The sequence below is a fragment of the Ambystoma mexicanum genome, chromosome 5q, assembly GCF_040938575.1.
Source record: "Ambystoma mexicanum isolate Mex_15411 chromosome 5q, UKY_AmexF1_1, whole genome shotgun sequence".
In the NCBI taxonomy this organism is placed as follows: domain Eukaryota; kingdom Metazoa; phylum Chordata; class Amphibia; order Caudata; family Ambystomatidae; genus Ambystoma; species Ambystoma mexicanum.
In genome coordinates, this window is record NC_090933.1 from 1,337,340,616 (window position 1) to 1,337,356,473 (window position 15,858).

Below are 15,858 nucleotides of genomic sequence, written 5' to 3' on the forward strand. Positions count from 1 at the left end.
ACTACATTGAGAGGCCTCGAATTGTCGAGGTATAGCCACCAGATGAGAACTTTGTAAGGAACAGAACTCTCATTTGCATACATACAATTTAAAATGAGTAAAGAACTTAAACGTACACCCACAAAGAAATTACAACGCAGTGAGAAATCAGTCTTACCTTCTTGAACCGAACCTTCAGATTACCCTGTCCAAGCTGGGAGTCATGGGAGAATGCCTCATAAAGTAAGAGCTCCTGCTCAACATGCACCTGGGAACAGAGAGGGCGAGTTGAATTAGCTAAAGAATCTTTTCACCGCTAAATGATCAGATCTTGCAAAGTACCTTTGATAAGAGCAGGAAAAGAAAAAGCTACTTACCTGTAACTACTGTTCTCCAGCATGGGTCTTTCATGGATTCACATGCTATGACTATTCCCCATCGTCCGGCTGGGCATTCTCAGTAAAGATAAAACAGTTTAGCTTTAAGCTAAAACTGCATTGTCACTTGTATAGCCTATTAATGTCACTTTGGATCATACTGCCCCAACCAATGACACTCATCCTCCTTAGCTCCACTACAATAACCTTGACCTCCTGGCAGGGACCCAACCTTTGGTACAAGTCTGAAGTACACAGGTTGGCAGTGTGGCTGAGCAGCCAGACTCATCTCAAGAGGGGTCCATGTGAGCAGTAACGTTATGACAGAGTTTCACAGTACAGTTATCCAAATAAACACTTACACTCAAGGTTTCTTGATAAAACAATTATTAATATATTTCACAGTCAGTTATATAATCCTTCTTCAGAAAGGGTGTAAAACATGTAACCATTAAATATACTTCAAAACACATTCTTAAGTTTCTCTAAATCAGATGATACCCAATTGGGGATGGCACACAGACACTTCCTACACCCTCAGGTGACTTAAATAGCTAGGACACCGTGGACATTGATTTATCCAGAGTACATTTACAGCAATACTGAGTTTGGTGAAAAGGATACAATAGAGGTTAAAAACAATGTTTAACAAATAAGTCAAACCGGTAAGTACTTTTGGAAATCTTCAAAAGCAGAGTAAATTAACCCTTTCCTGGGGGAAAGGCCACAACGCAAAGCCAGAGTTCAAGAGGAGTCTCTCATGGAGCCAGGACAGCCAATGGTAATTGCAAAATGTCAAGGGGGACTGAAGATCTTCTTTGCAGGTGTGTAAAAAAGTAATGCATTTAGAAATGTTTGTAGAAAACAGAACACTTGAAGGCCCACAAGCTGGGAGGCTTGTGTGGGACAATGCTTTAAAAACTCTGCAAGGCAAGCAAGACAGATCCACTAATAGTGTCTAACACTAAAGACACTCCCGCCCCCTGAAGATCATAACTGAAGTAACAGTCAGTAGTAAACTGATCACAAATGATTAGTTTGTACTTTCAGATCTTTATAATTCACAACCAAAAATACTCTCATACCTAATAAAATAGGTTCCATCAAATTAACAATTTCACAAAACAGTTAATCTCCTACTACAAATGGAGAAATTCTTGATTGTGATGTCGCTCAAAGCGTTTCAGGGTTACACCCCTTCTTCAGGAGCAAAGAATTCTAAAAAAGTATATTCAAACGGACCATTCAGGGATCCATTAACTTCCCAATGTTCATATATACATCAGTATCAATGTCTGAGGTGTACTCGGCCCATTAGTTTAATGATTGTGCTTCCATCAGAACATGCCCAAAAATCCAAAACCACAAGAAGGGTCAGACACTGAAGCCATTAAATGTACTATACCTATCTCACTCAACTCTTGCCAGGATAGAGTAAACTCACCCATCTATAACCACTCCAGATTTCAGATTACATGGGCCTTCACAGCAGTTCATTACATTTTATCATTTCATTATATACATTTCATTGCTTTAAAATACACCTTCAGATAACGGTTTTAATATTTGAATGCACTTCCAGTAAAATTGTTATAAAAAACATAAAATTCATATAAATTTCCATCTATGAAGAGCGGCCATTACCTTGAATGCTCCTGGAATTGGTTAGCATAGGCTTTCAGGTAACTATTTCTGATGGTATTTAAACTTGTACAGTTAGAAAGTAGGTGTTATAGCGTTTCCAACTCATTTACTCCACATAAACGACACCACCGCTCTGATCGTGGAATACCTAGTGGCGCACCCTTTATCTCAAGTGTGTCACAACAATTACATTTCACAAGCATATACTGTCGTAATATTTTCAGAGACGAATATGCCGTGACATGGGGGTGCTATTACGCCTCATGCAATATTTTATATATTTATTACTATTAAGTGGCTAATTGTACAATATTTGTTTCAGCGCTGTGCTCTTTACATGTCCTTTTCAGCCATGTCATCAGCCTTTTCACTCCTGTTTCTTAGCGCTGATGAAGAGGCCTCTTAAATTATGCCATTTCTTACGTTCATCATATTTTCTTCCTAAAAAGGCCATTGTTTGTTAAGCAATTATCGATTCTTTTGAAGGCTGCTATAAACTGTACTGCAATGGTGTCATTTTCTAATCTCAATCATTTTTCGACACACATACTCTTTACTGTTAGGTCAGAGATGCTATTGCTTAAATCAAACTCCAATAGGATATATTCTATAGAAACTCTATTCGGTTGTCTTAATAGTTTACGTAACAATTTGGCCTCAAATTTTTGCATTTCACTTACAAAGTTGGGACCCCATATCTCTGCACCATACAACAGTATAGATTTTACTCTTGCTATATATATCAATACCGTTTTTACCGACATACCCATATTCTTACCAATAAAACAACTTAACATGTTTACAGTGCTTGTGCATTTGCGTTTTACTTCGTCCCAGTGAGATTTCCAATTCATCCTCGAGTCACTAAGTACACCGAGATATTTGTATGCGTCAACTTTCCCTAGTAATTCACCACCAAATGTCCAGGAATATTTTTTCTGGTATGCTCTGTTCCTTCCAAAAACCATGATTTTACTTTTACCTATGTTTATTTTGAGGTTGTTTGCTTTATCTTAAACCGAGGCATCGGCACGTAAAGTAAACATTTCTAGTCCCAATGAGTTCTTCTTACCAAGTACTTGTGCTACATTCGCCGATCAACCCTTTCCACTGTCCGTTTACTGCAACTTCCGGGAATAGTCCCATATCACGTGCCGCATTGCGTGAGACTCTATTATAGAGCGTAGTGTTACTCGGTACCACCAGCTACTGGTGCGTTAATTTTGCTTGTTGGAAGCCATATGCAAAGCAAATACTGACATTAAGAAAAAACCATTACCGTGACTGTACTTAAAAGTTGATTCTAAGGCTAAGGTCATCTGGGCACAAATCGCGTCTTGTTCAAGTGGTATTATACCATGGTGTATAAAGTTACCACCTCTACTGTGTTGCCATCCAGTCCATGTTAAATTCAATGTTTAATGAACACTCTGTTGCAGAATCACATGTTGCAGTTGTGGCAGCTTTAAAAGCCATAAAAGCCTCGCCCTTTTTGCAGGTTTCTCCCATTCATTCCAGCCTAGCTGTCAATCACACAGCAAGGTGGCTGTCCTCTGGGAAAAGCCAGCCAGCCAATCACCTTTTGGTCGCATTCCTGTAACCAAGGGGTTTAAGCACAGGGAATTTCGGGCACCTCCCTCACTTCCTGCCCCTGCCAGACATTCTGGAGCCAGAGGCGGGTTACCCTCAGCCCGTCAAAGGCAAAATGAACTAAGGGACCAAACCTGTTTTAGCGTGCAGAGTAAATCTCAAGAAGGACCTTCCTGACAAGAAATGTGGAAAAAAGAAGACATGGGCCATTGTGACGAAATGGGCACCTTACCATGGGTGCCTTACCGTGGCTGTGCAGCCCGCAGTAAAAGCACACACAATGGTAGTAAAAAGTAAACCACTGCCACCAGCCATTAATCGTAGGAAGGGTAATATAAAAGATAGTGTGTGCTGGGTCTAGAAAGTTAAGTCAGTCAATTTAGCTTCACTACTCTTCGAAACAGTTTCACCAAGATAAGGTTTTGGAGATGGCAGGAGGCCTTTCCCATCACGCATCCGGATCCAGGGACCGCGCCACGTGGACCCGCCGAGATGTGCTTGTGTGCTGCAACCTTCGCACTTGCCTTCCTAGGTGAGCACTACTGTGCCCATGTTATCAGACACAAGGATCTTCTTTGCCTGAATATTTCTTTTAATCAGACAGTGTGTTATCGATATTTGTTACTTTGGTGAATTTGCCTGCCTCTAAAATGGCGGCTGGACGGGTTGCTAGGCAACATCTGTATATTTCATTGGTGCCTATCCGCCAGTAGGCGGAAGACGGCCACTTATTGCAAAGGCCTACGTTTGCTAAGGCCCTGTTCTGCGCCTGTTCGTGCACTGGTTTCGCTCTTGCCCTGCCCTCCAGTCTGGCACTTTCAACCTGGAGATAAGAAGTTCCGCTCTTAGGTGTTTACATTACTACATGCTACGTAAGCAGTTTCCTCCTCGCACTATCACTACTTGATGGGCTCAAATCTTCACATACGCCTCCTATTAGCACAGTTCACGTCCTTATCGTCCGTATGACTGCATGACTATGGAACTTGTGGATTAGTCTCCCGCCACCCACGCTGTTATCTTCATTTCCAGCTGAACCCTCTCTACGTCCGGTCTGACTGACTATTTATTTTTTTTAATTAAAAAACCAAAGCTTTTTATTTGGATCTGTTGAAAGGTCACCTATGTACTCTGCGTTACCAGTGTGTTCCTCTGCACAGTCTCGCACCCCTTTTTGCCTGCATTGTCTACTATATTACGCTGTGTAAAAAACCATCACATAATCCGTGGTCTGGTATGATGCCTGTGGCTTTTGCCGGTTGTGATATCAATACCCCAATTACCCTATTACGGCCATTGTCAACATAGCCATATATTCACTGTAACTCCACCATTACCTCTAACACTGCCTACCCATGGACAGATAATTGCATACAATTCACCATCCCCACAGTTCCTAGTACCAAAATCACCACTCCTGCTACCTCAGCAAGAAGTGCCAAAAAAGTAACAGCAGATAACCTCCGCCCCCATCTCAACACCCCCTGCCTAGCACCTCCCTTCTCACAAGACCCAAATTACATAGCTGATATTTTCAAAGATACAATCACCCATGCAGTCAACACCATCGCCCCATTAGAAGATAAAAAGGAAAAAAAGTCTTTACACTCAAACTCCTGGTTCGCGGACAAGCTCCAACACCTACGTAACAAGCGGCAGGCTCTTAAAAAATGGCAGGCTAACCCCTGTGACGCCACTAAACAAAGTTTCAAAAATATAGCCAAAAAGTTTAAATATGCAATTCTTTCTGCTAGATCTGAAGCCTACAATTGCCGAATATCCAAGGTCAACTCCCAATCCAAAGAAATCTTCACTATCTTTTATGAACCTCTGCACAGACAAAATTATTAAAGATGAAGCATGGTTTAACAGCATATAAGCTGCTATGCTAAACAAAATAGACATGCTACAAAACAAAATTCGAAACCACTACCAAACCCTTCTTAACCAGAATAAAAGCCAGCCGGCAATGTCTCCGCCCAACAGAAAAACATCAACTTCCCCAAATTTACTTTCAAAGATATCTCCGAAGAAGAACTCGGACATTCTTAATCACCTCAAACCATCGCAATGTAAGGGTGATGTATGTCCCCCAAACATTATTAAGGAGTGTGCCGAGCCACTGGCCCCTCTCCTTACCGCCTTCATCAACTCATTCAAATAAGGCATTGTCCCTGACCGCCTTAAGGAGGCCTGGGTGTCCCCCCTCCTAAAAATACCTACACTAGACCCTTCCCAGCCCAAAAACTACCGGCCCATAACAACCGTCCCATTCCTTCTCAAATTACTAGACAAAGCCGCTCACACCCAAATCCAACTCTATCTAGAAACTAACTCCATCCTAGGAAAAAGGCAGTCAGGATTCCGCAAAGGGCACGGAACTGAACCCGCCCTGTTAGACCTAAAAAATCAAACAACACAAATCCTAGACAACGGCAAGACCTCCATCCTCCTTCTGGACCTTTCTGCAGCGTTCGATCTCGTTGATCACAAAACTCACCACACACTACACACATGATGCACACTTCTCAGAGCACCTCCTTTCTAGAAGGGAGCACAATGAGTCTTTTCCAACACAGCAAATGCAGGTAACACCATTATTCACTGTGACGTCCCTCAGGGATCTTGTACTGCCCCTACGCGTTACAATCTCTTCACAAAACCTCTTTTTGATAAACTGGATGCACTTGGGATCGCATACACAAACTATGCTGACGACACCCAAGTGCTCCTTCCGCTAACCGGCTCCTACACTCAAGCTTGGATGGCCACAAATGACAAGACGGAGATTCTTATTTTAGGCCAAAAATCCACTCTAGCCAATCTAGACTGTCTCTACGGCAACTTTAGAATTTTCAACTGCATCATCCCAGTGCTTTCATCTGTTAAGACCCTTGGGGTCCATATAGATGCTACACTATCTATGAACAAGCAAGTCAGCGCTATTGTCTGCGCCTCCGCCCTAAGCACCAAACTCAACGCCATCAAACCCTTCTTAACCAAGGACAACTGCCTCTCTATAGCTAGAGCTACCATAGGGGCAAAGCTCGATTATTGTAATGCACTGCTTGCCGGTACATCGTCAAAAAAAGACTCCAAACCACCCAAAACAACGCATGAAGGGCAGTCCTAGGTATACCAACAAGAGATCACATCTTGCAAGCAAGAAAATCTGTTCACTGGCTCCCAGTCAAAGACCGTATCACTTTCAAAAAATTCTTATCACACACACAAATGCATCAATTTCACTGCACCTTCCTACCTCTCAGACATGTTATCTAGACCCATATCTACCAGGCCTACGAGAACATGCTACACAAACCAACTCACCATCCCGCGCATCCACAGAGCTAAAGCTGGATGAATAGGCTTCCCATATCTTGCCCCTAAGTTATGGAATGCACTCCCCTCTGCACTCAGAGCTGAAAATTCTATCCACGTATTTCACAAAAATTTGAAAACTGCGCTCTTTAATTAAACTCTTGCTGTATCCCTCATATCTCCTCTTTCACCTCTCGCTGCTGCGATACAAACTAACTGTACATATATGACCACAATGTTTGCCTGTTTTGCTATCTATGTAAATAAGTTGTCACCCCTCACTGTAACAAGCGCCACAATGCTCCCGAGCTGCTGTGCGCTATACAAATCCGAATAAATAAATAAAAAGGTATTTAAACCTTTGGGAAATCTAAGAGACTTCCCTGTGCCACTGCACTGAAGGTGCTGTGTGTCACAATGTAAAGATGAGGTCTATGGAGATGGTCAGACTCCAAAGTCAAAAGAAACAGAATAAATCAAATTCAAATTGCATGAGAGAAAAAAGTCCTAAAGCCCAGCAAAAGAGCTGGGGGTCTCTAAGGTATAAGGGAATTAACATGCTAGGACTGTTTTTCTGAAGTCCAACTAAGGGCTTAGTAAAACCATTCAACTGAGGTAGTACAAGACTACACTCTTAGTATAAGGCTGTACCACCGGAGTACATAGTAGCGCAGACAGAGCAGCCAGGCTCATTTTAGGAGGGCAAGAGTGCTGTAAAATCAATACAAATCAAATTGTAATACAAATGGTCCAAAGAAACACTGAAAAACAAACACTTTGTATTGTAAAAATAAAGGATTTATTTAAATACAGGTAGGCCCAGATAAATCTAGGAGTAAGTAAGTACTAACACATTATATGAAATCACAATTATAAAAACACAACACTATACTTGAAGGTACATAGACCAGAGAATAGACCTTATTTGGAATACCCAACAGTAGTTCTAGGGAAGTCAAAATCGTTTCATACGCATTCAGTATAGGACACACCTATTTTCTTGGGGAGTAAAAACCAATGGTTATTTTCACAATTACATTCAGTAATGCAAGGTCAGTAGACCCTACCAGCTGTACAGCGACTCAGTATAAATCACAATCAGTAAACAGGACAATATACTTTTTTGTGAAGGAAAAGTTACTTACCTGTAACTGTTGTTCTCAAGCATGGGTCTGGCATGGATTCACATGATCATGAATATTCCCTGTCATCAGGTTGGGAATCCTCGGTAAAGAGAACAATCCGTTTCAGTTTCGTTTCTGAACTCTCTTTCTCCTAACAACCAATCACTGGTCTCTGGGTCATACTGCCCCCAGCCAATAACTGCCCTCTACCTAAGCCCCTCCTCTGGCAGCCATCTTCAGATTTGGTAACACGTAAAGTGGCAGTAAGATCAAGAGAAGAGCCGCAGAGGGGTAAGCGGGAGGGTTCGCATGTGAATCCAGGCCAAACTCATGCTGGAGAACAACAGTTACAAGTAACTAACTTGTTCCTTCCCCAGCATGGGTTCTGGCATGGATTCACATGCTCATGAATAAAGAATACATAGCAGTACACACATGCACAACCACGGGAGTTGGCAAGACTCAATATTAAGCATGTCAACATCTCAACATTAAGCAACTCTTGCCTCCTCAGCAGGCTCACCTTCCAGCAAACAAGTTGAGCAAGACTGCTGGGCCGACTGTGGACTCCTCCCTGGAATCCCGGTCGACGCAGTAGAATCTCGTGAAGGTGTGCGTCAACCTCCACGCAACAGCCCTGCAGATGTCCAGCAGGGGCACACCAGACAGGAACGCCGTAGTTGCAATGATCGCTCTGGTCGAATGGGCTCTCAGACGGCCAGGCAACGGTCGGTTTGCCAACAGGTGACAATGGGTGATGCAGCCGAGAGCCCCCTGGAAATGGAAGCTTTGGAGAGGGCCATCCCTAAGTTCACAGGATCAAAGCTCACAAACGGCTGTGATGTCTTCCGAAAACTCTTTGTGCGGTCCATATAGAACTTCAGCACTCTAGCTACATCCAGCGAGTGCATCCTCTCACCCGGTGACGAAAAGAATACAGGTAACACCAAGAGCTCGTTGAGATGGAAGTCAGACGGTGCCTTGGGCATGAAGGAGGGGTGCGTCTGCAGCACGACCCTCGTTTCGTGGAATGTTGAGTACAGAGGCTTACAGGAGAGGGCCTGGATCTCTCCCACTCGTCGTGCGGAGGTGATGGCCACAAGAAACGCGGTCTTCCACAATAGGAATTTCAGCAGCGCTGATTGCAGAGGCTCGAATGGAGGACCTATGAGCCTAGTAAGCACCACATTGAGCTCCCACGCCGGGGCCAGAGCCTTCACCGGACAGAAAAGTCCATTCATGAACTCCTTGACCAGGCGGTGCGAACACGGCGACGACTGCCCCGGAGTTCTGGTGTAGCAGGAGATAGCCGCCAGATGAATGATGGAGGTGTGCACCAGCCCTGCCTTGACCAGCGACAGCAAGTATGGTAGCACTTCTGTGCACAGCACCAGACGGTGAACCTCTTCCATTTATATCTGTAGCACTTAAGAGTAGAAGCAGCCCAGGCAAGTATCTCCTTGCAGTCTGCCGGGATCTCGTATCCTCCAAACTCTAGTGCTGCAGGAGCCAGGCCTGCAAGTTCAGCGACCCTGGGTCGTGGTGCAGAATCGTGCCTCCTTCCCTGGTGAACAGATCTCCGTCCGTTGGAAGCCTGACTGGAGGGGACGCTGACAAGTCCAGAAGGTCCGGGTACCATATTTGTCTCGGGCAGGCTGGTGCAGCTAGGATTATCCTGCACCGGGACCCTCCGAGTTGACTAATGAGCCGCAGTATCAACGGCGGGAACGCATAGAGGAACAGGCCGTCCCAGGGGAAGGAGAATGCATCCCCCATGCTTCCCGACTGGGGAAACCTGCTGGCGAACCGCCGACACTGTGTTTGTGGCCATCGCAAATAGGTCGATCTTGGGATTGCCCCATCATCGAAACACTAGGTCCACCTGATCCTGCCGCAGCTCCCTGCTGAGTGAGTCGGCGACAGTGTTCTTCACTCCTCCCAGATGAAAGGGTACCAGGAACATCCTCTGGGCGATGGCCCAGTGCCATAGATCCTGCGCTTCCCTGGAGAGGGCCGGGGATCTGGTGCCCCCGTTTCCAGATGTAGAACATTGTGGTGGTGTTGTCGGTGAAGACCCGCACCACCTTGCCCTTGAGGGACGGAAGGAATGATTTGAGGGCCCAAAACACTGCCCGGAGCTCCAGGACGTTGATGTGCAACGACTTCTCCTCCGGCAGCCAAAAGCCTCTTGCGTGGAGATTTCCGGTGTGCGCGCCACATCCCTCCAGGGAGGCGTCCGTCGTCACAGTCTCCTGATGTGCTGGGGTCTGGATGTCCGTGCCCGCCGCTAGATGCGTGCGGACACCCCACCACCGAATCGCTCGATGGAATGTTTCGGTGAGGGCGAGCTTGTCCTCGAAGATTCCCGATACTTGGATCCAACGGGCGTCGAGGAACTCTTGCAGCAGCCGCATCCGCAGCCTGCACAGCCGAACGAGGTAGATGCACGACGACACCATGCCGAGCAGCGACTTGATGGACCTCACCCTGGCAATTTCCATGGTCAACAGCCATGTGTACCTTGCCCAGGATGGCCTTTATCCTGCCCTCTTACGGCAAAGCCAGGCGCGACACCGTGTTGAGCCTGGACCCCAGAAACCGAGAGTCCTACAATGGCACCAAGCAGGGCTTTGCATAGTTTATCGAGAACCCCAGTTCCGTGAGCAGGTGGACGGTCCTCAATGTATGCTCGATGGCGAGTTCCCTTGACTTCGCTCCGGTGAGCCAATCGTCCAGGTAGGGGTAGACGTGGACCACCCGCAGTCGCGCCACCACCGGTACCAAGCATTTGTTGAAGACCCTTGGCACCGACTTCAAACCGAAGGGAAGGGCCTTGAATTGATAGTGCTGCCCCTGGACCACGAAGCGTAGAAACTTTTGATGACCCTTGTGGATGGGGTTGTGAAAATAAGCATCCTCCAGGTCCAGCAATGACAGGAAATCCCCTACCTCTAGCTGTCCCAGCACATGTTGAAGGGTGACCATCCGAAACTTCGGGGACTTTATGTATTTGTTGAGGCGGCTGAGATCCAGGATGGCCCGCCAACCGCCGGTTGTCATGTCTCCTTCAAGTCCTTCTGTAGAAGCTGCTAGGGCCCCACAGTCCCTCACCAGCTGTTCAGGGCCCCACCTATTTATTCACAGTGGAGATCAGCCCAGCCAGAGGGGGAATGGGGAAATGGGACAAAATAAACACTGAAGCTCTTCTTGCTTCTTTGCCTGCTCCCTGCATAGGGATTAAAAGGTTAATACTCCATACATGCATAAAATGTTCAAAGAGAATTTCACTTTAAATAAACTGTGTACCTGTTTGTCCTCCACTAAGTGCCCGGAGGAAAGGTAAATTGCAATTCAACAATTTGCATCCTACTAGCCGGCATTAATCATAAAGCTTTTCATGTTGAAACTTGACCTTTCGGATTTTAAATACTTGCTCTTCGAACTCAGTTTTAAAAATGTTCAGTTATCTTGTTTTTTCCTGGTCTCTTCTAAAATTGTTCACTTCAGAACAGAACCTTACTTCAATTGAATTCCTGACTTTTTCCCTGCTTCACTTCCTTTAACCTGTAGGCAGTTTTCAAAGACCTTGAAGAATACTTTCTGCTAACCTTTTCTCAAACTTGAATATTCCTACCCAACCAGAATACATAAATAGCTAGAAATAACTTTAAACTACATTTCCCGGCATGATTGCTTAAATTCACACATGCGCATATTTTTCAGTCTCAAGAAATATGCAGCTATCTCTTTAAATTTGTTACAGCTATAATGCGCTCAGCGTGAGCCTTTGTATTTAGAGATGCGGAGATAAATTCACCCAGTGCTTCTTCAGTAAAGTCAGTAGGGTGTTATAACCCTGGAAGCCTCCGCTCGCAGTAAGGTAAACAAACTGCGTAACTCGGCTGATGCTTCGCTCAAACAAAGAAGAGTGAACGCGACGGAGAATATTCAGCCAACTTTAACACGGCCTATGCACATTTTCTCTCTCGCGCTCTCAAGAAATGAACGTGATGGGAGAACATTTCCCCAATTAACAGTTCTATTTTTGGAAACTAACTTAATGTGAGTTTAAACACCACCCAGCAAATTGTCAGTTCCAATTGCTCGGCTTCACTTCAGCTGCATTTTACAATCCTTACACAAGCACATTAATGTTCAGGTCAAACATGAATCAATATTCCCAGTCTTTCAAACGCCTCTTGATATGCTACATCAGAGATGTTCAATTAAACAGTTTGGGGCAGCTATTTGATTCTTCTACTTAGTCTTTTAGCGCTGCCAGCAACCTTAACTTAAACTATTTTAAACTTGACTGTTTATTCAAAATAGACAGATCTTATCAAATTGAAGTGCTCCCACCAGATTTGTTGCTTGAAGTTCTTTAACTCCGCCTGCTTCTTGGTCTAGAATTCTTTCAGAAACATTATTGGCCTAAAGGGAGCTAAAGAAACTGAACTGCTCATTCAAAGGTAAAGTGATGAAAGGCAGTTTAGAAAGGGCAGCAAAAACAATCAGCTCTCAACATTCTGAAATAGAACCCAGCTGCTCAGAACCTCCATTCTGGCTTGGGCTCAAGCCTAATCCTCCATTTTGAGCACTGCGCTCAGAAGATCTCTGAATAAAGATTAAAGAACCTTTTCCTTTCTTGCAAAAATCATTTCCCACCAGTCTTGAAATACAACCTGCACCCCCAACTGGATGCAGTAGATTCCTGATGTTCCGGACACCGGTATTCTTCCTGACGAGGAAGTACCGCGAGTACACTCCAGAGCCCCGGAGCCTCTTGGGGACGAGTTCTATCGCACCCCTTTTCCAGCATCGCTCAGACCTCTAGGTGCAGTTGGGGGACATGGTTTTCTTGCCTGGCTACTAGTGGAACGCAGGCACACTTCCTTTGGAATTCCAGGGTGTGTCCGTGGGCCAGGGTGTCCAGCACCCAACGGTCAGTAGAGATGGACTTCCACAAGCCGACGAAGTTCGCCAGCCGGCCTCCCACCAGGGTGCTCGCGTGGGGGCCCAACGTCATGGCCGGTTCAGTCCTGCTTCATTGTGGAAGCCCCACCTTGGGGGCCTTGACGACGAAATCCAATCTCCTCTGGCTTTGCTGCAGCCCCTGTAGGCTTCCTGGGCGGAGGACCAGGGAGGGAAATTGCCACTAAATCCTTTGGAGGAAGCATGGGACTTGCCTCCAGAGGCCCGAAACGACAGCCGTTGCTATTGGTGTGCCCAAGGCACGAGCTGTCTTGGTATCTGCCTTGATGGCTTGCAGAGACTCGTCCACCGTCTTGCCGAACAAGTTGTCCCCGTCGAAGGGCATGTCCAATAACCTTGCCTGAACGTCCTGACGGAAATTGGTGGCCTTCAGCCAACCTCGTCGATGAAGACAAACACTGTAGCCCATCTGGCGGAAGCCAGTGTCGGCGATGTCCGTGGCCACCATGATGGCATGGTCCGATGCCACCTCGCCTTCTTGTAGGATTTCAAGGGCCTCCGCCCTATTGTCGTCTGGAAGAAAGTCCAGGAGAGGGGCGATCTTAAACCAAAGCTCCCTGTCGTATCGGGCTACGATGGCAAGAGCGTTGGCCGCCTTAATGGTAATTGCCGCAGACGAATGACCCCTCGTCCCATGGCATCCAGCTTCTTTAACTCGCCGTCGGGTGGGGAAGTGGACTATGCCGCCGACCCTGCAGATTTCTTCCTGGCTGCCGCTGAGACCACCAAGTCCAGGAAAGGCTGAGATCTGAGACTTCGGTGCAAAGTCTGGTACCCTGCATTTCCTCTTGTACCGGTCTCTTTGCCAGGGCCGAGGACGGGTTTTTCAGGAGGGACAGTCCTTCATTCCAAATGTCATCCAACAGCGGGATCGAGAGCATGGTCTTTCTCTTGGCCTCTCGGCGCTGATAAAAGGAATCCCTCCTTTTCCTCTGGGTTCAGTTGAAATAGCTCTGAGGCCCTAGAGATCATGGCATGGAACGAACCGATCCCGTCGGTGGGAGAATCCCTAGGTACCAGCGACAGGAGGTCCGTTCCATCGTCATTGCTGTCTCGTCCCTCGGCAGAGGGGATGGAGGTGAAGGATGGTAGGGTGGAGGCAGATGGACTATTCTCCTCTGAGGCGGTGGGTCCCCTGATGGTCCAGGCGCTGTAGGATCGCCCGTCAGAGGCACGGGCATCCTTGTCCTCATCTCAGAGCACAGGGTGTGCAGAGCGTGTAGGATGTCTGCCGACATGTCCGCCGGTGGTGGTGGCAGCGACGGGAACGTTGGCAGTGGCGTGGTGTCCTCTGGTTACTCACCGCCCTGTTGCCCCTGTCGGTTCCCTCGTCGCTTTCCACGTCCGTCCCGTCGGGGTCCTTCCCGTATGGCCTGGCCTCAACGAACTTGTCAGGGAGCTCCTCCTTGGACGAGATATCCACTGTGCCCCCTCCCCCCTCTTCTCGGCTATGGGCGATGGCCTCGGGGAGATGATCGGCATAGTCTTCACGGAAGTCTTCTCAATGGGCAAGAAAGACTATTCCCTCCGAGCAGGCAGGGGAAACTCATGTTGGGGGTCGTCTCCACTGGGACCGCATCTGCTGCCTTCGCCAGGGACGCCACTACTCCCTCAATAGACTCCTTCGCCTGGTGAACCTGGGCCTTCACTACCTTGGGTGCATTTTTTAGCCTCACTGTGGGGGTGACGGAAGGGAGGGGTCAATGCCCCGCTCCCTCTTAGCTTTCTCCATCGGAGTCGACCGGGACTTCTCCAGAAGCTTACCTTGGTGGTCAGACTTCCTTTTCTTCGCTGAGCCGGAGCGTTGGCTCGTGGTTGATGGTGTTGGCGATGCTGCGCCCTGCCTGGCTGCCGCAGAGCCTGTACCAACGGCACTCCCGGTGCCCACGGACTCGCAGTGCTTTGCCTTATGTTGGGCCCCCGTCGCCACAGCGCTCTCAAAAGTCGAAGATCGCTCAGATTTCCTCTTGGGTGACGCATGCTCACCTCACCTGCCGCTGTGGTCTTCGTCGCAGCCACTCGTCGAGCCGCTTGAAACGGTCCTTCATGGTGCGTGGCACGATGTCCTTGCAGAACGCACATCCCTGTGCAATCGGCCTGAATGTAAACAATAAAAGGCACAGGGAGTGCCCATCATTCAGAAAGATGTTCCACATCCTGGGCAGATCCTGAACAGAGGCGTCAAGTCTCCTTTCTCCTCTGCCATGTCCATGCGGTGTAGGCCTCAAGAATCTTCGGGAATCCTCCAAGAAGGGAACTCGACAGAAAATCACCCTTGAGGGGCGTAGAATGTTCCGAAAAACGGGTCCCCGTTAGTCGGATGATGGATCAATGGAGCTTGAGGTTCGATTGACCGAAAAATAGAGCACAACTCTTAGAAAAATCGCAAAACGCAGTTAAAGCTCGAGAGCTATAGCACGAGGACTCCCAACACTTGAACGTGCAGTAAAAATCTGAAGATGGCTGCCAGAGAAGGGGGCTTATGTAGAGGGCAGTCATTGGCTGGGGGCAGTATGACCCAGAGACTAGTGATTGGTTGTTAGGAGAAAGTTCAGAAACGAAACTGAAACAGATCTTTTTCTTTACCGAGGATTCCCAGCCTGACGATGGGGAATATTCATGAGCATGTGAATCCATGCCAGACCCCATGCTGGAGAATAGTGAAACACGTATTCTAGGTACATTTAAAACCTATAACTACTCTTGTGAAAACAGTTATACTAGGTGAGTAAAACCTAAGGATGCAATTTTCAATTACAGGTGCTTTTGAGATCAGTGAATCACAGATAGAGATGAGCAGTAACTCTTAACTTATTTTTGGGAAGGCACAC

The 15,858-nt window shown here is 46.8% G+C and overlaps 1 protein-coding gene across 4 annotated transcripts in view; it reads right to left on the reverse strand.

The window, feature by feature from the left end:
- Nucleotides 1-15,858, reverse strand: part of CPSF1 (cleavage and polyadenylation specific factor 1) — a 777,662-nt gene that overhangs the window by 321,952 nt on the left and 439,852 nt on the right. For all 4 annotated transcript variants that reach the window (XM_069621953.1, XM_069621950.1, XM_069621951.1 and 1 more), the window contains exon 24: nucleotides 158-247. In XM_069621953.1, the coding sequence (XP_069478054.1) occupies nucleotides 158-247 (90 nt within the window). The remainder of the gene's footprint in view (nucleotides 1-157; nucleotides 248-15,858) is intronic.